Below are 21,448 nucleotides of genomic sequence, written 5' to 3' on the forward strand. Positions count from 1 at the left end.
CTCCATAGGCAGCTGCTGGGCCTTCTAGCCAATCCCCGCTCCGCGTGCACCGACGGCGCCGTCCCAGTGGCGGCAGAAGGAGCCGCCACATGCCCGGGCAGGGGCCGCCGAAGAAGTCGTCCGGCGGCGGCGGCGGCAGCTGAAGCTGAAGTTGTGTCAGGAAGCCTGCGCGCTGGGGGTCGCTCTTCTCCTCAGGCGCCGCCCGCAGCCCTTCTCGTGGCGGTTCCCTCGCTGCCTATTTTAGTCAAAGCCTCGGCTTGCCTCTTTCAGCGGCGGCGGCGCTGCCAGGCGCGCGGCGGGACGGGGCTGAGGAAGGGACGGGGCTGAGGAAGGGACGGGGGCGCGTCGCCGGCGTTGGCGGGCAAACTTGGTGGCAAGGTAAGGGGACGAGAGAGGGGGGAAAGGACGCGCGGAGGGATTTTCCAGACGAGGGAAGGAAAGGCGAGGCGGCTCTCTCTGCGTGTGTGTCTTCGGGGTTCACTGGCGCGGCTGCCGAGGGCGCTTCTCGGGAGAGGCGCGCTGCTTCTCCGGTCCCCTCGGCGGATGGGTCTCGCTTGCCAGCCCAGAGCTGTACTGGGAAAGGCTGCCGAGGCGCGAGGCTCCCGGGAAGCCCCACCCTCTGAACTTGGCTCGCCCGAGTTCGCGCGCTGCTCTGGGACCGAGCCCCCTGGGAGGGTTTGCGGTCGCCGCCTTGAGCGCCTCAGGCGCCGGCTCCCCTTGAACTCCGGGAGGCGTCGAGCTCCTGCGGGCGGGCGGGCGCACTTTGAGGACGCCGGCACAGCTGCCCGCTCGGCCTTTTGCCCCGGAGCGGGAAGAGGCACCGATCGGCCCCTTCCGTCTGCCGCGGGGAGATAAGAGAGCCAGGCAGTCCTGGAGCGAAGGGAAAGGAAGTGTAAGCACGGAGGGACGGTTTTGCCCAGCTTGGGGCAGGGGATAGCACGGAGCAGGCGTTACTTTGTATGTCATGCTATTTAAGAATACAGTGGTACCTCGGGTTAAGTATTTAATTCGTTCCGGAGGTCCGTTCTTAACCTGAAACTCTTCTTAACCTGAAGCACCACTTTAGCTAATGGGGTCTCCCACTGCCACCGCGTGATTTCTGTTCTCATCCTGAAGCAAAATTCTTAACCTGAAGCACTATTTCTGGGTTAGCAGAGTGTGTAACCTGAAGCGTATGTAACCTGAAGCATATGTAACCGGAGGTACCACTGTATTTTGAAGGGGGAACAATTAAGATTCATGGGTGCCACTTCTGAGTTGACCCGGCATCTTAAATGGTCCCAGTCCCTATTGCAGGGTTTAATTTCTAAAATGAGGAGTGCTGGACCACAGGCCTTCCTTGAAATGATAATTTGTGCCTGCTCAACAAGGCTGAAATGGGGAGTTGGACTATCAGGGTTTCCCAAACTTGGGTCTCCAGCAGTTTTTGGACTACAACTCCCATGCTCCCTAGCTAGCAGCACCAATGGGTCAGGGATGGTGGGAACCGTGGTCCAAAAACTGCTGGCAACCCAAGTTTGGGAAACCCTGGACTAGATGATCTCGGAGATCCCTTCCAAGTCTAGAACTATGGTTCTGTCACACTAATCTGACAATTACAAATTAGCGCATACCAAAAATAGTCTTTGGGCATTCCCAAATCATAACACTAAAATTTATGTGTACTAGTCCAAGATCGAAACTTCAGCCTTTTTGTACACACTTTTATTCACTAAGACGTTTTCTTGCCTCAGTTTAGAGAGGGCTTGCTGTGTTAATTTGTTGCAGCAGGAACCACAGCCTTGCAGCACTTTTCAAAACTAACATAAGCTTCAGTGGACTAGATTCAACAAAGGTCTAGTGCAGTAATAAATTTGTTAGTTTTTTTAAGTGCTACAAGACTTTTTGTGGATTTTATTCTTTTCTTGGCCTTCTTTGACAAAGCCAAGGAGGCTCACATTAAAACAAACAGATTGTGTTGTGTTTTTGTTGAGCCATGGCCTAGATAAGACTCACTTGCATCCATGTGCCTAGTCAGGATTTATGTTAGGCGGGTCAGAACTGAGCCATCTGCAACGTGATTGGTCAATTATTTAAGTATTTTTATTTATTTACTTGATTTGGATGGCAGCTGTCCCCTGTTCCCCTCCTTGGCTACACTCATGCTTGCAGCCCAATCTTATGCCACTCTGAAGTACCATAAGTCCCACAGAGTCCAATAGGGACTTAGAAGGAAGGGCATGGTCTGAAGGCATATGGCATACAATCAGCTGCCTGCAGCAGAGTTCCTCAGTGTGAGATCACCTGGGAAACTCATGCACACACTTGCTTGAGCTCTATGATGGAAGAAAGTCAGAATATAAATGCAGCAAATAAATAATAAGAAGCATAGCCATGTTTTCATTTTGTAGGTTGGAAGCCAACCATGAGGTAGAAATACTTACTTAGTTACTGCATTCATATCCCATCCTTTTCTCAGAGGAGCACAAGATAGAATACATGGTTCACCCCCTTCCTTAATCCCCACAGCAACCCTGTGAGGTAAGTTAGTGACTGACCCAAAATCACCCACTGAGCTTCATGGCTGAGTAGAGATCTGAACCCTAGTCTCCTGGCCTTCACCACTACACAACAGTGGCTATAATTATTTGCTCCATTGATATAAGAAAGGACTTGGGATTTTCAATTCAACTCTATGTAGATCCAGTTCAGTTTTGTACATGGTGTATTTACAGTGGGGATAGATAATTTGACCATTCAGAATTTTGTTGGGCTGCAACTCCCATCATGGTCATGCTGGTTGGGGCTGATGGGAGTTAACCACAGATTCACCACTTCCTTCAGCAAGTGGGAACAGGTTTTAACAAGAGACAGAATAGCATTAAATGTTGCAGGGACACTGAAAGCACTTGCCCATTTTCCAGGGTATGAGGAGGAGTCTGGTTGTGGTCTGATGAGAGAAATGTATTCTTACATAAGACCAGAGGCATTCTTTGCATCATGAATGGGTGTTGGCAATGCAAAAGGTTCTTAAGTGTCAGTGAACATGGAAAGCCCTTAGGTAGGATGCTAGCACATAATAATAATAATAATAATAATAATAATAATAATAATAATAATAATTGTATACCAACCTGCATAGAGGGATAAAACAGGTATTTGTTTTTCTCCAAAATGTATGAACAGCCCTGAAGATATGTAACATTGTAAAACTTGGCAGGAAAATGATACATTTGATGCACCAGTGCTTTTTACTTGTTTATTTTTTCACTTGCCACAGTTTGCTTGCTCGTAGGTTAGAAAACAAAACAAAGCACACATTCAACAGGGGAGCCTTTATAATACTGAATTCAGATCCACTTGGTAATGCTGTAAAGATGTCTGTCACTAGAGAAACCTGGGGTGCCAGCATTCTTGCAATAATGTTGATGGGATGGCAGTTGACTTGCATATGGATTCCGGGAGAGGTGTATGATTTATTTGGTTTAATAGCAGAGGGGAAGCCAGCTCCTTGCAGACGTTATCTGAAATGGCCAAAACAAAATCATAAAGTTTGGGTTATTGCTTTATGATGTGACAGTGGTGCATATAACATCTCCAGTCCAGCTGGATTCTTTTCAGAAAAAAATGCTTTGTGAATGGGTGTCACTATCACATCGAACTGAGAGAGCACAGGGCAGGGCAAGTACTTGCTGTTTGGCTCTGCATTTCACTTGCTCCTTCACTTGCTCCTTCTTGGGAAGCTGGAGCAGCCAAAGATTTGAACTCATCGTTCCACATTACTGTACTATCCATCCTACATTGTATCCTTTCAGTTGTAGGGAATATGTAAATAGCTACATTTCCAGTGGTACATATATTTGCATTGCAAGCCACCCCTTAAGCCAAGATCTAAGTCATGGGTAGGCAAACTAAGGCACGGGGGCCGGATCCGGCCCAATCACCTTCTAAATCCAGCCCATGGACGGTCCAGGAATCAACGTGTTTTTACATGAGTAGAATGTGTGCTTTTATTTAAAATGCATCTCGGGGGTAATTTGTGGGGCATAGGAATTCATTCATTTCCCCCCCTTCAAAATATAGTCTTGCCCCCCACAAGGTCTGAGGGACAGTGGACTGGCCCCCTGCTGAAAAAGTTTGCTGACCCCTGATCTAAGATATAATACTTCTTAGAACCATGTTGAGTTTCTGTGCCGAATTTCACTAATCCTACACTCCAACACATTCTCTCTTATCCAGACACAGTGGCAGTGCAATCCTATGCACGTTTATCCAGAAGTAAACCCTACTGAGTGGGACTTACTCTCAGATAATTGTTAAAACCTCAGAAGAAAAATCATGCAGTTTCCCTTGCTATCACATGTTCACAGATTAAATCGGATGTTTGTGTTTCAATTTTTTCTGGTTAGGTTTTTTTCTTTTTGGTCAGGTTTAATGCAGCATAGCAAAACTGCAAACAAAAAACATTCAGGCTGTATTATGACTGTCTCATATTATTACAGTGTTCGTTTGCTTCTTTAAAAAGCCTTTATCTCACATGGTGAAATCTAGTTATGGTGTTCTACTTGCAAACAGGACCTACCCTTCCTCTCCTCCACCCTGCGGCCCCCATGCACCTCCGAAACCTGTTCCTGAGGTGGCGGAACCCTCTGAAGCAGATTGAGGCATGAGGGCCGCAACGGAAGGGGGAGAAGGCAAGTCCCATCACATCCATTGATGATATTTATTTAAAAATAATATAAGAATGCCTTTACAAAACTGATAAAAGGAAAATCTCAAGTGACTTTGCATCACATACTTTTCTTTCAAAAAACAACACCCCACTATTCTTCAATAACTCAAAAGTACTTGCTTTAGAATGAATGCAATATTTTCAACGCAAACTGGGTGATTCATCACCACCACCTTTATGGATCTTCCGAGGTCACAACTGTAAGCTTCTGAGACATTTCACTTTGTTAGATCCAAGGCTGTGTGGCAGTTGCTTAAGTTACTGTACTTTGTTTGGAAGCATGAAGGCTTTAAGAACAGGGCTCTGGGAGACTAATGAACACTTTTTGGAAATACTTGCTTTTTGGCAAACCTACAAGTTACACGTGGGAGTAGAGAGAGCAGCTAGGCAGCCAGTCAGGTGGTGCTCATGTGCAAACCATAGAATCGTAGAATTGTAGAGTTGGAAGGGAACCCAAGGGTCATCTAGCCCAACCCCCTGCAATGCAGGAATCTCAACAAAAGCATCCATGACAGATGGCCATTCAACCTCTGCTAAAAACATTAAAAACCTCCAAGAAAGGAGAATCCTCTTGTGGGAGTCCATTCCACTTCTAAACAGTTCTTACTGTCAGAATTTTCTTCATTATATTTAGTTGGAATCTCCTTCCTTGTAACTTGAATCCATTGGTTCAGGTCCTAGCCTCTGAAGCAGGAAGAAAACCAAGCTTGCTCCATCCTCCTTGTGACAGCCCTTCAGGTATTTGAAGATGGTTATCATATCTCCTCTGAGTTTCCTCTTTACCACGCTAAACATACCAGCTCTCTCAAGGCTTGGTTTACAGACCCTTAATCATCTTGGTCCCCTTCTCTGCATGCCAAAGCACCATCAGTTCACAAAACCAACAACCTATTCTTTCTAGTCAGCAACAAAACTCGCTGGAAGGTATTCAACATTATCTCTCCCAATGAGGAACCCAATGAAGTTAATAGACATGACTAACTTTTGTTCATTTCTTCACTTCAGTGGGTTTACTCTGAGTAGGACTTAGCTGCATTCAACCTTGAGCAGTCACTGATAGCCACCAAACACAAATGTCATTAAGTAAGCCCTTTAAACTAACAGCTGTATAGAAGACTTGAGGAAACATCATTTTGCATATCTAGAGGATGATTGTAAGAGTATCTGACTCATTCTACCAAATGATTCTGAAGACGTCCTGATCAGTTTTCAAAAGTGGACTATTTCTGGGGTTCCTACCTCCTGTTTCACAGTATTTTTAAAATCTCTTTAAAAACTACCAGCTTTTTCTGTGTGTTTCACATGAATATTAAACCTATTAGTTATAACTAGCATGTATTTGACAGAACACAGAACACTTTTCTGTTATTTAACTTCTACTTTTCCCTGTTTTGATTAAGGCTGCAGTACTATACAAACTTACCAAAGAGCAACTGTCATTGAACTCAATGTATCTTATATCTGAATAGGCATGTGTAGGATTGAACTGTAAAACATTGGGTAATAGCCAACAAACTCATACTCTACAAAGTAAACCCATCACCCACAAATTAGAATAAGAAAAGCTCCTCATCTCTAGTTTGGAAACAGAAAAGCTTCCTGAACTTAATTTGTTGGTAAGCAAATTGCCTGGAGGAACATCATGTGGTTATGCAACATACCAGCAAAGTTATACTGTATTGAATTTACAGGGTTCAATCACAGTTCATTAACACAGCTGACAAGCAGCTTTTAATCTTTTAATGTGTGCCTTCATGTTAAAAAAAACTAAACATTACATTTGAGACATAGAGTAGTTCCTGGCAAGTTGGGGGTTGGTTTTCTTTAAAATGTAATTAAATATATCTTTGCACCCATACCATTTGAGCCAGTTAAATAAACATGATTACCTATTCCAAAAGCGATTAAATTTAATAAAGGGCTAGATAAAGGTGTAGAAAATACCTTGCCATAATAGAAATGGGGTTTTTTTTGTTTGTTTTTAAAAATAAACCTAGCTATCCAAGTTTCCAAGGAAAGTTCAAATCATGTAATAGGACAAAGTACAGAAACAAGAAGTGGTAGAAAAAAATATAAGATTGGGAATAGGAAACAGAGGTTGTGAATAGGAAGCAGGTCTCTATTCTGTTAATGCTATTTATTCTATGATAAATGAAATAATGTGTGTACAATTGAATTAGAAAACACATAATGGAAAAAGGTAATGTGTAAGTGCACTTTCTCATAATTCACTGCCATAATATGACTATATGAACCTAATGGTGGTATCCAATGGTGTCTGTCCACTGATGGAAGGAGTCCAGCAACGGAAATGGTAACAGGGAGACAATTTTCTGCAATTCCCTATCTATCTCTGTAGCAGGCAAACAATTCATGGACAAACTGGATGTGTCTGCTACAATTCTAGATTTGCACTATTAAAATAATTTGGAATGGATTGCAATGCTAAAATAAATTGCAAATGTTTAAGGGTTTAATCCTAAACTTGTATATGCCTGGCCCATGAAAAAGATTGCTAGCATGTTGCTATTAATTAATTCATCCTGTAAGTTTAAGAAATGCTGATCCAATAGACACAGAACATTTTTCATCTTACTGTTTAATATGAAAGTATATTATTGTGACCTTACTACAGATATACAGAAATGGGTTTTTGTTCTAGTAATGTTAATTTGTGCTTGATGTAGAGTACCGGTATATATGCATGCAACTTGCACTGGTATTCAACATCTATTTAATCTTGTGAATTGCCCTGTGATCTTCGGATGAAGGGCAGTATATAAATTTAATTAATAAATAAGTAATTTGTGCTTGGTAGACTAGAGCAGCATCACAACTTATCAAATATCAGAATATCCGTGTTGAGTTTGAGCAGTGCTTTCAATAAATCTCATGGAAATCAATTGTGGGGGGTTTTCTGGAGCAAGCACCTTGAGATCTGTTCTTCATCTGACTTCACTGTTTGATTTAAGTAAAGGAAAATGGCACAAGAATTATATAACCATTTTTTTTATTACATTTCAGAAGTCTTTTATTAAAAAAAACTGTGTCAGGCGGGCAATTAACACTAGGAAAACATCATAGCTGAAATGTTCCATTGAGGTATACAGAAGAGCTCTATATATGAAAAGGAACTTGTGTTAAAAGTTGCCATGCTTTCTGGGTTTTGTGAGCTGTGCAGGCAGAAACATTTTTCTGTGTTTATAAAAATACTCCTGGTACAATTAATGTGTTGTTGTGCCAGAAAATTGTAATAATTGGATAAAGATTCTAGGAAGAAATGGCTGAAACATTTATGTTATCTCTTGTTGGACAAAAGTGATTCTAATTCAGTACTGGAGGAGACAGCTGTACAGCTGTAAATTGTTAAACTCTACTGTTAGATGTAAACCATTTAAATTAGATTGCAGCAAATTACTGAATTGGGATTTGCTTGTACAAGTGATAGTGCAAGCAGTTCAGCAGAACACTTCTCTGTCTTTCCCCCCCTATGCTGTCTATTGATTAAAAAACTCTTCAAAGCATGCAAGCCCCATCCGGAGAAGTTAATCTTTCTTCAATCCTTTTAAAAGTCAGTTGGAACTAGCATGTCTTGTGAATTTCAACCTGGTCTGAGTGCAACTCAATTTCTCTGGACGAGGACAATGCTATTTACCATCAGCAGTATGTTGATTTCTGTACTGTGCCACATTTGATTTCCCAGAGCATACTCTACTGATGCTGACAGGAGTTGTGTTTAGATTTTTTGTTCTGAATGAAGCAATAATAAATTCTTAGCTTGCAAATTCAACTCCCAAGAACTGGGCTCCCCTTTGTGTACATTATGTCAATTATGCAGTTGGCACATGCCTCAAAATAACAAATAGTCAACACAGACAAGACCACTAAATCAATATTTCTCACAAGCTCTGAATAATTTGGCATTCTCTCTCTATATTATGGGCTTCTGTTGATTAACTGCTAGATTATTTTGTACTCTGGGAAACTGCTTACTGTGTCCTGTTACATTAAAACAGGATTTCATGAGTAACTTGAGAATCTTGGGTATTTCCTCAAAATAATGCAAGAGCATTCAAGGTTTTGCTAATCAGAATATGCATTCATGGGGATGAAAACATGTTTCATACAGCTGCTTCTCAGAAAAATGAATATAAATATATAAAAACAAAAAATACAGTACAGAGAAAAACTATGGTAAGGTAATTTATATGAGCTATGAAGCTCATCAGTGTTATGATCTGCAGTGATGCCCACCACTAGGGAGGAGTGATGCCCCCCCCAAAAGGGAAGGTCAGTAGTTCCTGGTTGCCCAGGCAGGCAGGATGGCAAAGTCTGTCTCTTGGAGGAAGAAAGAAGATGCGGTTCAGGACCACAAATAATGCTCCTGTAGCTGAGGCAAAACATTGAACTTGTTCTGGAGCAGCTAGTTGAGTTTTATAGTAATATCAGGTAGCAGACCCCAGCTCTGAGTGCTGCACCCTGGTGAGTTAAATGGCTGGTGTATTCTGCAGACATAGGTTCCTTTGCGGTCCTGAGGTACCTGGGTGTGGGGGATCTCTCCTCAGGGCTCTCTTGATCCCCTGAGGAGTCTGTGGACTAGCTATCAGAGTCTGATGGCAGATGTGGCTCATCAGGATCCAAGTTGTGCCTGTGGATGCGCATGGGAAAGCCCGTGGTGTGGATTCATCTCCTTCTCAGAGCTGCAGTTACCAGAGGTCTCCACCTCTGAAGGGTCCTGGTCTGTGGCCACTCGCTGTCTCTCAGTCTAGCCAACATGACAGGATCACTGTGACATTAAAATGAAGGTGCAGAGTGAGAATAATTTGCACCGCCTTCAGCTCCTCAGAAGAAAGGGAGGATCTAAATGTAATAAACAAAATAATGGATAAATCACATAGAAGGAAGCATCTAAGCAGGTGTAATGAATGGAAGCTAGACTCTACCTACTTTTGCTTCTGGTCCCTCACCATTGGAATGTGGCCCTTGGAATGTGGCCCAGAAATGAATGTGATACTCATGGTGAAAATTTTGCTTCATAATACCTGTTGCTGGAAACCACAGGAGGGGAGAGTGTTATTGTGCTCAAGTCCTGTTTGAGGGCTACCATAGTGAGAACAAGATGCTGCAGGCACTTACATTCCTAAAAAAAATGTTCCCTGCTCCTGGTCTAGTTTGGCCTTCAAAATGCAGCTAAGTTTTAACCATTCTAACCTTTTGTGTAACGTGCATTGGATTAAGAGCATCAGGCAACACTTGTGCAATGTTTTTCCACTTTGAATTCTGCTAGTGGTTTAGGTTCCCACCTTAACTATCATTCTTTGATTAGTACTTGACTGTTTTGTGATTGGACCTCTGAGATGAATACACTGAATCTGCAAAAACTGTAATAAGGAGCCTGTAAAGTATGATGAAGGATGCAATTAAAACAGACTGTTCTGGAGGCATTAACCATTTATAATGCTCTTAAAAGCTCCTCTAAGGTTTGGTCCAGTTTCTTAAAATACCTTGGTGGTCAAAAGGGCTATTTGCTGATGCAGTAAGGACAGGTTTAGGTCATCCCTCTTGAAATGCGCAAAATGGTGGTGGTGGTGGTGGAATCTGATCTCATAAGATTCTATTTTCATTAAACTGAGGCTCCATGATTTAGAGGCTGGGACTCCCATCAGCCACAGCCAGCATGGTCAACATCTGGAGTATCTCAGGTTACCCACCCCTCTTCTAAAGGATGGCTAGGTACACTTTAGGTATCCTTTGTAACATATATTGACTGGTCCGAACAATTCTTTATCTCTTGAATTGTTGTATTCTTCCTGTGGTGTTTCCTTTTCCATAATTATTTTGTGCATTGTATTTTGAAGCAGTTTATATTTTACTCCACATTATCAAGATGCCTCCGTGCCTTTATTCTTCTGCTCTACATCCAAACTATTTGCAACACAAGCTGAGGCAGAACTGAGCTCTTTGTTACACAGAGACTCTGCTTGTGTGAACATAAACCTAGCAACAGCTTGTTCAGATAGTGCTATGAATGGTCTCTTGAGAAGCCCATAAAAGAATTAAAACATATCACCTGAGAAATGTGATATTGATAATTTTCCATGCCCTGCTTGAGCTTCTGTTTGCATTCACCACAGCAATGGCACTTCTGAAGTGCTGAATCCTCTCAGCATTCAGAGAGCAAAGTGATTGAGTGGCTGAGGAAAAATAAGCTCCATTGATTCCCCATGGAAGATAATGATTGGATGATTGGTTTCTTTAACACAGAAAAGCACTGACATTTAAAACTGCTCTATTTTCAGGGGGTTTGATGGTAATTATTTCAAAGGCAAATTGTAATTTTTGCTTTCCTGCTGTGCCTGCAGCTTGATGTCATTTTGCACAGGTGAATTTTACTCTTAGAACTGAGACACAAAGTCAAAGCCAGTGGGGCTTTACACTTTCAACAGAACAAGAAGAAAAACCTCAGACATTCAGCAGCTGCTCCTGAAAACTATATTTTAAAAGTATAAGAAGACTGTTGAGGTTCATGTAAATTTACAACACTGTTTATATAAAAGTGAACTCTTAAAATTTAATTAATTTACTATACCATCCTGATGTTCTTCCAAAGCAGGCAGAGAGTCTTAGATATTGTTTTCAACTTCCATCCTGGCAGACAATAGGGCCAGAAACCTGCTTGACTTCAACAGCTGACTTGTTTTCATAGAACCATAGAATTGTGGAGTTGGAAGGGACCACAAGGGCCATCAGGTCCAACCCCCCTGGGTTTCACCCAATGTGCTTTGCACGCCTTCAGACTTTTGGGGAGGGAATCCCTTTGGAAAACTCCACTCACTTTTTTTCACATGCCCTGTATATTAGAACTGCCATTATTTATTGGGTTGGATCCAGTCCTTGCTTCTGCTGATAGAGCAGGGTGGGGCAGAGGGAAGGCAACTTTTGCAATTCTCCCCCTCCTTAAAAAACAAAAAAGGTCATTGGGGGCTGCAGGGGGAGGTGGATATCTGCAAAAGGCACATCTACTCTTATTTGCTTATTTGCTTATTCACTTCCATGGGCAGAAAGAGCCCCTTGGTCCAAGGAAGATAAAGTCTGGATTCAAGCCATTGTGCTTCTTTTTAATATTTACTTAACCACCTCATCGCGGGTGGCACTGTGAGTTAAACCACAGAGCTTAGGACTTGCCGATCAGAAGGTCGGCGGTTCGAATCCCCATGACGGGGTGAGCTCCCGTTGCTCGGTCCCTGCTCCTGCCCACCTAGCAGTTCGAAAGCATGTCAAAGTGCAAGTAGATAAATAGGTACCACTCCGGCAGGAAGCTAAACGGCATTTACGTGTGCTGCTCTGGTTTGCCAGAAGCGGCTTAGTCATGCTGGCCACATGACCCGGAAGCTGTATGCCGGCTCCCTCGGCCAATAAAGCGAGATGAGCACCGCAACCCCAGAGTCGGTCACAACTGAACCTAATGGTCAGGGGTCCCTTGACCTTTAAACCACCTCAGGCTGGGACAAATAAGAACAATTAAAGAATAGTATTGAAGGTTGTGTACAACACTGGGACCAAGTTATTGTTGTTACCATTAACTTAAGGATGACCTGTAAATGCTGCCCACTTTGGCAGTTTTTAGCTTGCTTTAAAAAATAAATAAATAAAATACTGCTACTTATTTTGTCAAATAAGAGAGAACCAGAGTGGAGCAGTGTTAGAATGTCATACCAGGACCTGGAAGACCAGGGTTCAGAACCCTACCCATCCATGAAGATTGCTTGGTGACCCTGGGCCAGTCACTGCTTCCCAGCTTAACCTACCCCACAAGGTGATTGTAAGGATTAACTAAGAAGGGGGAGAACCATGTTTGCCACCTTCAGTCAGCTTCCTATACTTTGGATTCTTCTGTTACTTGGGAACAAGCCTCATTGAACCTGCTGATCCTTTCTTCTCTGAGTAATCATGCACAGGATTCAACAGTGAAAATACTATACAAATGAATAATAATATTGTATTGAATAAAGGCCTGTACTGAGCCTTGGAAATACATAGTTTGAGCTAAGCAAACTTTTTTTGTGGCTTAATATCAAAACAGTTGTAGAAATGCTCCTTTCTATGTTTATACTTTCCCTTCCTCTTTATTCTTTCTCTTGGACAGATCAGTCACATCATGAACCAAGCACACGAGGAAGTCTCAGGACACAACTTGGAACAGTATGGATGTCTAAGAAGACTGTTTCCCTAGCTGAGTAACTTTGCATCTCTTTAAGCTATAAAATGCATGGACATTATGGTGACCAGCTAACGAAGGCAAAGTTGGAGAAATGATGGTCTGTTATTCTGTCAGAACCTTATTTTTTTAACAGAGTTTTTGAAATCGCAGAGACAGACAATGACAATCAATACCGATCAATTGGATGTTCCAGCCATGGAAGACAACTCAAGTTTTTGGGACAGTTTGATATATGCACACCCAATCTGTGTCAACTGGAAGTCGGAAGCAGAAGGATCAATCTATCATTTGGCCAGCATCTTGTTTGTTGTTGGCTACATGGGTGGAAGTGGCATTTTCGGCCTGCTCTATGTCTTCTTTTTGCTTGGACTAGGTTTTCTCTGCTCGTCCGTCTGGTCATGGCTGGATGTCTGTGCAGCTGACATTTTCTCTTGGAATTTTATACTGTTTGTGATATGCTTTGTACAGTTCATTTATGTGGCCTACCAAGTCCGGAGTGTTGCCTTTGACAAAGAATTCCAGGAGCTTTACCTTGCTATGTTCCGGCCCCTGGGGATTTCAATGACAATTTTTAGAAAGATCATCCTGTGCTGTGATGAAGAAGTAGTTACACTGGAGAAGGAGCACTGTTATGCCATGCAAGGCAAAACACCAATTGATAAGCTCTCCTTGCTTCTGTCAGGAAGGTTTGTATCATTCTTACACCCTGCTTGTAAATTTAGAAATATAATAATAATCAAGAATGCTGTATTTTATTTTTTCCCCTTTTGTTCCTGTTTAAACTGAATGCAGTAGGCTCAGCATTTCTGACACTTTAAACTTGAGTGCAAAAACATTTCTACTACCAAAGATGCCACAGCTTAAGGAGGGGAAGAAGGGTGTGTTTTAATTCTCACTTGTAGTCTACAAATCTATGCAAGTGCCAAAAAACATTAACTCTGCAGCTTCTGGTAAGACTTAGCTTCCCTGGAAGAATAGCTTTCATAATTATTCTTTCTTTTTTTCCCCTATAAAAAGCATCTATATAAATAAAAATTGTAAAGAGAAATGACTGCTTGGAAGTGTGAATTGAGTTTTAGAAAATAGGATTACCAGGCAGTGTGTGTTTCTCTTTCCCCTCTTCATAGCAGATTCCCTTTTTACATTGCTCTGCCTCCCTCCTTGCCCTCAGCCATGCTTTCTGCTATGTAATGTGAAGTCTAAAAATTAACTTGGATATTTCTGAACACTAAATTCAGTAACCTTGTTCACCACTATGTATTCTCTAAAACCATTCTGCTTTATGAGTGTGCAAGGTAATGGAGGAGAACACTGCTGCCTATGTGACCAGTTTCATCTCTTTGAAGATCTGGGAATTGAGACATCTTTTTTTAAAAATAATAATCCTTAAATTGGTGTGTGAGTTGTGCCTAATGTGCCACCAATCTAGGGGAAGCTCCATCTGTCACATTGTAGATAGAAAATATGGCACATTTTCTGGTCCCTGTGTGTCAGCAGGGATCTGCTGCCTGTACGTGGTAGCCCTTCTGAAACTGGCAAATGCCAATCAAGGCCACCATTTTGTTTCCAGCAGTGGTCAGCCAAGTACCTTTGGAAATTCATAAGCAGTGCTTGAAGGCGAGTCCTCTCCTGTTTGCTCATAGGCATTCTGACTCTGAATACTGGTTTCATTTATATGTTGGCCAATAGCAATGGATTGACCTACCTTCCATAATGTTGAATAATCCTTTTAAAAAAGGTTTTCTAAGCAAGCATGGTGCCACCACATCTTGATGGTGACAACATCCATCAGTTAACACCCAATGCATGAAATATATGTCCCCTCCTTGCTGCCTCCATATATAGTCAGTATCCATGCTCAGATACATATTTGGATGTGCATTCGGTTCCTGATCCAGTAACTGATCTGTGAACACATCTCTTAGTTGGATCAGAGTGCGCAAACACATAATGGTTCACTTTTGTGCAGTTTTGGAAAACTTCACCAAAGGAAGGAGGATCTCAGTTATAAAACGATAAATGATAAAATGATAAAAAGGCTGGGTTAGTCCTGAAGACACATTATTCCACAATGCAGCTCCCTTATCCCTCTGGCGCTGTAGCTTATGAGTCAGGCTTATCTTTTGGGATGGATGACTCTGTTTTATACATTTTTGTGTTCTGAAAAACTCAGTGCAAAGGAGATTCAGGAACTCTTTAAGAAGACATGAATTGGAATTATTTTTTGTTCCTTGCATGTGCAAATGGTATTATTAATGTATTGTCACTTGCTGCTTATAACATTTGAAAGATGAACATTTTATGTATGAAATTTATTATGCAACTTCCCAACATAATTTGGCATAAAAATGGAAAACTTTGAACTGTGTGAGATAACGTTTAATATCTGCTCTCTTTGATATCCTGCAGTATGTCTAGTATGCACCCAAAATGAAAATGAAGCTCTTTTGATTGTTATGAAATCTGTGGAAACTAAGTTTTATCCATACCCAGCCGTTGCTTTTTTAAAAGAACTAATCTAATTCCTTTTCTCTGTGCTAACAATATTAACACACTGCTCTGTTTTGTTAGGATCAGAGTGACAGTGGATGGGGAATTTCTGCATTATATTTTCCCCCTCCAGTTTCTGGATTCGCCTGAATGGGATTCACTAAGACCCACAGAAGAAGGCATTTTTCAGGTAGGGGGATTTTGCAGATATGATGGATAATCTAACATACTCTCTTTTGCAGAATCCAAGATGCAGAGACTCCAGCAACTGCTCAGCCAAAATTAAAGCTTGCTTGGGGACAAAGGTCCTTTCTAATGATGTAGAGCATTCAAACTGGAGTAAACATTTGAGGATGCTATGGATTTAGATCTTTTTTATTTCCTTCTTCCATCCAGCAGCAGTGAAATCACAGGTGCTTACAGGCAGAAACACTCAACATGAGAATTTGTGTAAATACTCGTATCTGGGATAGCTTGCAATGCCAGCCAGTGAGGTTTCCCTGATATTGAGGCTCGCTCTACACAGGTGCTACAAATTCAAAGAGCCAAGCATTCTGTTACTAACACAGTGAGGCCTTTAAAAAAAATGATGATGGAAGTAAAAAGATTTCCAGATCCAGAGAGAACATTTTGAAAGCTTTCCTCTTGCTCCTCATTCCACTGTATAAGCCCATTTCTTAAGCTGATATAAATGGAAACAGATCTATTGATTTGCCATTTGTACAGAACACATGCTCCTCTCCTCCTCCTGTCTGCACATGCACAGCATTCTTTAAACCAATGGTTTTCAACCAGTGTGCCGTGGCACCCTGTGGTGCCTTGGATGATGGTCAGGGGTGCTGCGGGCAACACTGTCCCTCTTTCTTTCCCTCCCTCCTCTGATGCCCCTCTTGCATCTCTGCCTCCCAGAGACTTGTACAGCTGTTTGTTGCAGCAGCCCTGGCTACAAGCTCCCCAGGTGAATGGTGCCTCTGGGGCTGGCCAGGAGGTACTTTCCAGGCCCCTGTGGGGCAGTGGGAGGAGGCACCTCTCTTTGGGGCAAGGGGGAAAGCTCAGAGACCAGCGGTGGCAGCTGCCTAGAGGACTCCCAAGGAGAGGAGGCTGAGGGAACACTCCACAAGGGAGGGGGTTCGTAAAAGGGTGAGAGGCGGCTAGCTCTGCAAGCAAGGGGTGACTTAATTGGGTTCCTGAGCCCCACAGGGGTGCCACAGAAAGAATTTAGTCAAGGGAGCAGTGGACTCAAAAGGTTGAAAACCTCTGTTTTAAACTGTAATAATGGATCCTCCCCGGAGAATAAAAGGTTACAGAGTAGGGTGGAGAGTGTATGCCCTCAATTGGTCTCGCAAAAGATGTCCCCACTTGCTGCCCCCATATATAGTATCCATGCTCAGATACATATTTGGATGTGCATTCAATTCCTGATCCAATAACTGATCTGGGAACACATCTCTTCGTTGCATCAGAATGAGGAAACACATAATGGTCCACTTTCCTTCACCAAAGGAAGGAGGATCTCAGTTATAAAGGCATCAGTGCATGGATATAATTTTAACTTTCTGTGTTCTCTCTCTCTCCCCTTCCCTCTCCCTCTCCCAATGTTTCTTTCAGGTAACCCTCACAGCAGAAACAGACTGTCGCTATGTGGCCTGGAGGAGGAAAAAAATGTATTTACTCTTTGCTAAACACCGATTCATCTCACGGATATTTTCGATTCTGATTGGGAATGACATTGCCGATAAGCTCTATGCTCTGAATGACAGAGTGAACCTGGGGAAAGGATTCCGATGTGACATCCGCTTACCAAACGTCTATCATGTGTCCATTCCAGAGGCACCCAAAATGCAACCTGTAAACCAGATTCAGCACAGCTCAAGACAACATTAACCAATACTGTAAAATGTGACTGTGTTTCAGCATGATGCATTTTGCCTTCATTGCACCTGGAATGATCTGTGGCAGTTTCATAAAAAAACAAATGGAAGATTCTCATTAAGGCAACTTTAAAATAAAAAGCGATTTTTTTTTCCAGCAGCAAGGAAGAGAAAAAACTAGCTCAGCTCCTTTCACCGTGTCTAAGCTAGCAGGATGCCATCTTGACTGATCGTGCGTTATGATTAGTTTCTGTTTACTCCTTCTGCTCATCTTACTATGTTGCGGGGGATGGGGGCGCAGATATAAATTATTATGGGATAAAGCTTTGTTGTAATTGTGGTGCCTCGGATATTGTGGTCTCAAAAATGACATTTGCACAGAGCTCTTCATGTTTATTGAGGCCTCCTTGTCATCATGAATTATGCAAGCAGTTTTATCTTGGAGAACAGCAACATGCAGACCATCTCTAAAAAGTAATCTTGACTCACTTGTTACTTGGTAATTACAATGCATAAATTTGGTCTCATTGTGCAGTGCCTTTCAGAAGATGGCACATGAAACAGGAAACTGCACAGCCTGTAAAACCTGAAAGAAGGCTAACAATAATTTCTTTCTTGTATACATTCATGAAGTGATGACTTGAGATTTCTCTCAGGGTATTGCAGAGAGGCTATACATGAAAACAAAAGGCACTAATGTAATTACTTTGAGTACAAAGCATGTGCCAGTCACTTTAATTGCTGCAACATATGTAGCAGGGAAAGAATATTCAGGTATTTTGATTGAAAGTAGAGCAGCAGGTACCCTAGCTGTGGAGAGAGCAGTTTTCTAAGAATGGTAGTAGTATGATAAATGCAACATTCCCCATGGTATATACATTCATTTCTGTTGACCCACTATTGCCTCTAGACAAATAGGTTTTGCAGGTTTTTAAGCACTGCAAAAACCTGCTGAACCTGTGAACTGAAATAGCAACATTGCTTTGTGGGCAATTACTACCATGCTACAACAAGCTCTTAGAGAGAGAAAAATACCATCAGCTTCCATGTCTATAAAGAAGATACAAAAGCAAGCCATCAGATCATACAGTAGATTTGTGAATGTTCATATAAAACATGTGATGCAGGGATATATGGTTTAAATTATAACTCCTCATCCCTGCAACAGCTTTGTTATTTCCATTTGACTATCAGATTGTGATTTTTCCCAAGGTTTGAATCCAGATCCAAGCACTGCTAATGTCATTATCATATGGTACATTATAAATACTGAATGTTACCATATCAAGGTTAACTACCCCAGTTCCATGGCTATGTCATCAGGTGTGGCCACTTTGGTTAAATGGTGATAGTAAGATGGCTTGAATGCCTGTTGCCCATAAGTAATGCTTTATACATCAGAGTGTTGAATGAAACAGCAAAACACTTCTGCTTGTATGCCAGAAGAGAGCCCTGCTCACCTATCTTTATGCAAGAAATCAGTGACCTAATATGGATAGTTATACCAACGCGGCAAGTGAGATTTCTGATACAGCTGCTGGTGGTGGTTTTAGTGCCTACTAATGGAAAAATTTGGTGGAGATGGGCATACTTTTCAAGGGACAGAAGGTGCACTTAACTAGCTAAGCCCAAATGGAAAGGGATATGATGAGCTCTTTTGAGTGCACCTAAAAGATTTGGGAGTCTAGTGGAATGTTTTACTTTGAACAGCAAGCCTTCTTCCCATGCAATTTTAATTGTTTATGAAATGGTCCTCAGTTCCAAAACTTGGTGGTTGGCATGGGGCATGGGGCTACTGCTTGAGAAACTGAAGTCCCAAGCCCACTTTGTCATGCCAAACTAGTTTGCTGCTTGTTCATTAGAACCTGGTTTACATTTATTTTTTTATAAAGATGCCAGATTTTATTTTTACCATTTTATATAAAAGATCAAGGAGGAAGACAACTCCACAATATTTTATACTATAAACTTTATAGTAATGAAAAGAGAAACAATCACATAAACATTAAGTATGTGTGAAATGACTTGATCTTATTAATGTTATGGAGCTGGATGATCTATTGCATATGTTACTGCTCAGTTCATCCTGTAGTTACTTTTCTTTTAAGGAGGAAAAGGTGTAAAGGCTTTTCTACTTACATGTCTGATACACCAAAAAGAATGACTAGTTTTTATGGAGCAATATTGAAGAGTCTATAATGAGAAATGCCATAATTTCTTTAACCCTGTCAGAAAGCTGGAGACTGTTTGATGAAGATCTGCCCCTATAAACATTTTGAGCCAAGACTCTTTGGAAATGAAACAATTGCACCATCCTGGATCTGCCTGGCACCTGGCTGTTATATGCACTTTAAATTGTTTAGTTCATTCATGATTATTGGTTGTATCCAGTGTTAATCCCACTGAGAGATTGGTTGTATCCAGTGTTATTCCCACTAAGCGTCTACCCATTGAAATTAGTGTACATGGCTGACTTAGGTTCATTAATTTCAGTGCATCTACTATGACTATATCTTAGTAGGATACAACACTCTTTATACATTCCAGCCTGTACCTTCAAGCCATATTTTTGAAAGCACTGCTGTGCCAGATCTGGATTGTCTTATTTTGTCCACACTCTTGCTTCTTGTTAGGAATTGAATTTTCTAGACTTATTAATTCAAATCAAACCCAATATACTGGACTAGGAGTAATCCAAATGGAATCACTTCCAGTAGTATAATATACAAGGTGAGATCCAGATCCAGATTTACATGGTGAGATCCGTGTAATATACATGGTGAGATCCAGATTTGTACTCAGCACAGTCCCACTTGTGCCAGAGGAAGGAGATAGAGGAGTTATTTTATGGGAGAGTTGAAGTGTTGAGGATGGTACCTCTGGTGGGAAACATTTGCCACGTCTCAGAGTCTTCTGTGACTGTCTTCAGATTCCTTGACAGATGGGACAATCTTTGGTTTGTAGTATTACAGATTTTGTTGCATTTTTTTGTTCATACTCAGGGGAAGTCAGAAATAGGCAAAGGTAATTTTATATATGTTATCAGCTTTAAATAAAATGTTCCTGTGTTTGACTTTTCTGTACTGAACTTGTTTGACCAAGGTTGTAAAAATACATATTTTACAGATGTTGGGATATAATGTTCAGTAAGAATACTTTATTTTCTTAACAGTCCAGAATAGTTTTACATCATGTACTTGATATAATATGTGGAAAGTTTCAGAAGTAGTTTCGCAGTAACTTTATATTTCAGACCTTTATATAAGGCAGGTCTGTTCTGCACCTATGCTATTACCCGCACAAAATAAGCCAGATTATTTAGAACATCACTTTGAAATTTTAAGATAATAGCCATCATGGTTGTGGTAGAGCATTTAAATCTGAAGACTAGCTATTGATTAAACTTGGTGTTTTCATTTGAACTTAGTGTGAGGACTTTGTTGGCTGGGCAGTTGGGTGGTCAACAAAATAAATGTCTGGCCCACGTATGCAGAAGCATCTTTCCTACATGAACTGTGTGGACAGACGATTCTTCTGTATTTCCTAATGCACAGGAACATAGGAAGCTGCCTTATTCCAAGTCAGACCATTGGTCCATCTAGTTCAGTATTGTCTACACTGACTGGCAGCAGCTCTCCAGGATTTCTGGTACGTGACATTTCCAACCCTACTACCTAGAACTTTTAGGGATTGAAGCTGGGAACTTCTGCATATGTTTTGCCACTTCCCTGTGGCCCTTCCCAACATGCTGCAGCAGCTGGGTTTGTCAGTATTGGGTTTGTCAAGAGACATTTGTAAATTTGTCAAGAGACAAGAGTAAATTTATCTGCAACCACTTCCATGAGGAAGTAGAAGATTCTCTCTTATACATTCACTATTATATATGATGTGAAATAATGTCTTCTACCAAAAGATGAAAATACGAGATGAACAGCAAGATGCTCAGAAACGTTAGAAGAAAAATGAGCAATTGATATAAATATTTTAATAGCTATGAAGACATAATACTTTCAAATGGTTGTTCCTTGGCTTTGAATTAATGAGATACATTGATCCTTTCTCTAGATGTATTTTTGATGCATAGCATGAATAACAATTTATTGTACACTGCTTTCCTTGGTGTAGATTTACAATTTTAATAGTTTCATGCCTGCC

General features: G+C 41.4%; 1 protein-coding gene across 1 annotated transcript; it reads left to right on the plus strand.

The window, feature by feature from the left end:
• Positions 1 to 314: 314 nt before the first annotated feature.
• POPDC3 (popeye domain cAMP effector 3) lies at positions 315 to 20,715 on the plus strand. Its single transcript, XM_028723062.2, has 4 exons — positions 315 to 378; positions 12,858 to 13,618; positions 15,504 to 15,612; positions 17,031 to 20,715. The coding sequence occupies exons 2-4, from the start codon at positions 13,092 to 13,094 to the stop codon at positions 17,304 to 17,306; spliced, it is 912 nt and encodes a 303-aa protein (XP_028578895.2). The 5' UTR covers positions 315 to 378; positions 12,858 to 13,091; the 3' UTR covers positions 17,307 to 20,715.
• Positions 20,716 to 21,448: the final 733 nt, after the last annotated feature.

The sequence above is a fragment of the Podarcis muralis genome, chromosome 3 (assembly GCF_964188315.1).
Source record: "Podarcis muralis chromosome 3, rPodMur119.hap1.1, whole genome shotgun sequence".
Taxonomy (NCBI): domain Eukaryota; kingdom Metazoa; phylum Chordata; class Lepidosauria; order Squamata; family Lacertidae; genus Podarcis; species Podarcis muralis.